This window comes from Cebus imitator, unplaced genomic scaffold (genome assembly GCF_001604975.1).
Source record: "Cebus imitator isolate Cc_AM_T3 unplaced genomic scaffold, Cebus_imitator-1.0 Scaffold194, whole genome shotgun sequence".
NCBI classification, from domain to species: domain Eukaryota; kingdom Metazoa; phylum Chordata; class Mammalia; order Primates; family Cebidae; genus Cebus; species Cebus imitator.
In genome coordinates this window covers 1,598,760-1,601,899 of record NW_016107509.1, presented here as the reverse complement: position 1 = coordinate 1,601,899, position 3,140 = coordinate 1,598,760, and the positions used below count along the sequence as shown (strand labels likewise).

Sequence of the window (3,140 nt, the reverse complement as noted above, 5' to 3'; positions counted from 1 at the left end):
TTTTTTTTGAGATGGAGTCTTGCTGTGTTGCCCAGGTTGGAGTGCAGTGGCTCAATCTCAGCTCATTGCAACCTTTGCCTCCCAGGTTCAAGTGATTCTTCTCCCTCCGCCTCCTAAGGAGCTAGGATTACAGGCATGCGCTATCACACCTGGCTAATTTTTGTATTTTTAGTAGAGACTGGGGTTTCTCCATGTTGGTCAGGCTGGTCTCGAACTCCTGGCCTCAAGTGATCTGCCTGCCGCAGCCTCCCAAAGTGCTGGGATTACAGGGGTGAGCTACTGCACCTGGCCCAAATACCCTTTTTGAAGAGCAGCTGCAGTTGTGATTTTAGGACATCTTTTTACTTGGACCATTGGACAATGGAAATATTTTATTAGGATGCCCATTTGAGATTATTACAGTAGGTTTTCTTTCAGGTGAATTCTGGGTAAAGCCATTGAGTCCTTGGAATTGTTTTTCTGTATGTCATTTCTACCAGTACTTCTTTCAAAAGCGTCTCATCTTAGCATTTAACAAGTACGGGCCAGGCACAGTGGCTCATGCCTTTAATCCCAGCACTTCGAGAGGCCTAGGCAGGAGGACTGCTTGAGGCCAGAGGTTCAAGACCATCCTAGACAGCATAATGAGACCTCTTTGCTACAAAATAATTTTTTTAATTAGCCAGGTATTGTTGCATGCACCTGTGGTCCCAGCTACTTTGGGGGCTGAGATGGGAGGATCACTTGAACCTGGGTGGTCAAGGGTGCAATGAGCTATAATTGCACCACTGCACTCCAGCCTGGGCAGCAGAGCAAGCAAAAAACAAATATGTATGCTCTAAGTTTTTGTATTCTCCAACTTTTTGCTTATTGTTTCTTCACAAATACATCAGGTGCTTACCATAATCTGGGTACTTCTGTTAAATACTGTGAAGGTTTGTAAGAAAGTAAAGACACAACCTATTGTTCTTAGTTGTTCATAATACTGTATTTGTAAAAAGTTAAGAATTAAGATTTATCCAGGCTGGGCGGCTCATGCATGCAGTCCCAGCACTTCTAGAGGCTGAGGCAAGTGGATCACCTGAGATCAGGAGTTTGAGACCAGCCTGGCCAACATGGTGAAACCTCATCTCTACCAAAAATTAGCTAGGCGTGGTGGCGCGCACTTGTAATCCCAGCTACTTGGAAGACTGAGGTGAAGAGTTGCTTGAGCCCGGGAGGCAGAGGTTGCAGTGAGCCAAGATCGTGACACTGCATTCCAGCCTGGGTGACAGAGTGAGACTTCATCTCAAAAATTTAAAAAAAAAATTAAGATTTAAATAACAGAGTTTAAGACAGTATAGGGAATTTTTAAAAAGCATAGACCCATAAGGACAAAGAACAAAAGAGGTCAACAAAAACAATTTGCATCCAATGATTAAGTGGTACCTGACCAAGCACATTCAGGGTCCTAAGCCAGTAAAGGCAAAGACCAGAAACAAAGCGATTTTCTAACACAGAAATCCTAAAAGGTTCAAGAAGTAGCACATCTGAAAGCACCTCTAAAGGTGAGGCTACAAACAGGATAATAAGGTGCAAAATTAAGGAAGTAGTTAAACTCTGTATCTATTCCTTATTTCTCATGCTCCCCCAGAAACACTGTTGTCAGTCGTGAGCTCTCCCAGCAAGAAACCCAACTAGCTCAAAAGAAAAGAACTAAAAATACAAATGGTTCTACAACATTATTCCATAGCTTAGCTTGTAGTTGACAAGCTCAGCCCTGCCACTGGTACAGGGCTGAGGTAGGTTTTGGCATGTTACTTGTATAGCTGAACAGGTAAGTAAGGATCGTCAGCATTTAAAGAAAGCATTTTACGTGAAGAACCCAAAGCAAACAGATAAAAGGGTTAAAATATATTTATGATGAAGGACCTATAGAGCAGTCTACAACAGAGTAATGTAAAGAAAGCAGATTATAGAATTTTATAGTTTGGGCCAGGCACAGTAGTAACTCATGCCTGTAGTCCCAGCACTTTGGGAGACTGAGGTGGGCAAGATCGCTTGAGCCCAGGAGGTCAGGACCAGGCTGGGCAACATGGCGAAGCCACATCTCTACCAAAAAATACAAAAATTATCTGGGTGTGGTGGCACACATGTATAGTTTCAGCTACTCGGAAAGCTGAGGTGAAAGGATCACCTGAGCCTGGGAGTCAAGGCTGCAGTGAGCTGTGATTGCACCACTGCATCCCACTCCAGCCTAGGTGACAGACCCTTGCTCAAAAAAAAAAAAAAAACTTTATAGTATAATTTTATTTCTATTTATATACATATATTCATTTTATATCATTTTAGTATTTAAGAATATATTCACCAGAGTACTCACCTCCAGGAAGTAGAATTGGGAAACATTCACCTTCTATTATCTAGTTTTATTTTAATTTATTAAAAATGAGCATATCATTAGAAGAAATTTTCTTGGAGGCAGGGGATGCTATATAAAATGTCAAAAATATTCAGGTGTCTACTAATTATTTTGCTGGTATTAAATCATATTATTCAAGCTGGGCACAGTGGCCCACATCTAGAATCCCAGTGCTCTGGGAGGCTGAAGCAAGAGGAACACTTGAGCCCAAGAGTTCAAGACTAGCCTGGGCAATGTAGCAACCCCATCTCTACCCCATTAAAAAAAAAAAAAAAAATTACCTGGGCATAGTGGTGCATCTGTAGTCCCAGCTACTCTAGAGGCTGAGGCAGGAGCCCAGGAATTTCAACTTACAGTGAGCTACAGTTACACCACTGCACTCCAGCCTGGGCAAGAGAGTGAGACCTTGTCTCATAAATATATATAATATGTAAATACATAAAAATTCAGTTAGAATCATGCCTTCACCCCACTCCTTTCTTGCAGAGTGAAATCCACATGTCTGAAGAAGCTATACAGGATATACTGGAACAGACAGAATCAGACCCAGCATTTCAGGCACTCTTTGATCTCTTTGACTATGGTAAGGAGACCATTTATTTCAAGACAAGTAGAAAAAATGGCTTTTCCGATTTCTTTGATAACCAGAGTGAATCAGCATTCCCCAGAGTATCTAAAAAAGTTTATTTTCTTTTTTCTTTCTTTTTATATATATATATATTTTTTTTTTTTTTTTTTTTTTTTTTTTTTTTTTTTTTTT

At 40.9% G+C, this 3,140-nt stretch overlaps 1 protein-coding gene across 2 annotated transcripts in view; it reads left to right on the top strand.

Annotated features, from left to right (window-relative positions):
- LOC108316914 (protein NPAT) overlaps positions 1-3,140 on the top strand; it is a 62,194-nt gene that overhangs the window by 39,842 nt on the left and 19,212 nt on the right. For both annotated transcript variants that reach the window (XM_017547061.2, XM_017547062.2), the window contains exon 11: positions 2,867-2,963. In XM_017547061.2, the coding sequence (XP_017402550.1) occupies positions 2,867-2,963 (97 nt within the window). The remainder of the gene's footprint in view (positions 1-2,866; positions 2,964-3,140) is intronic.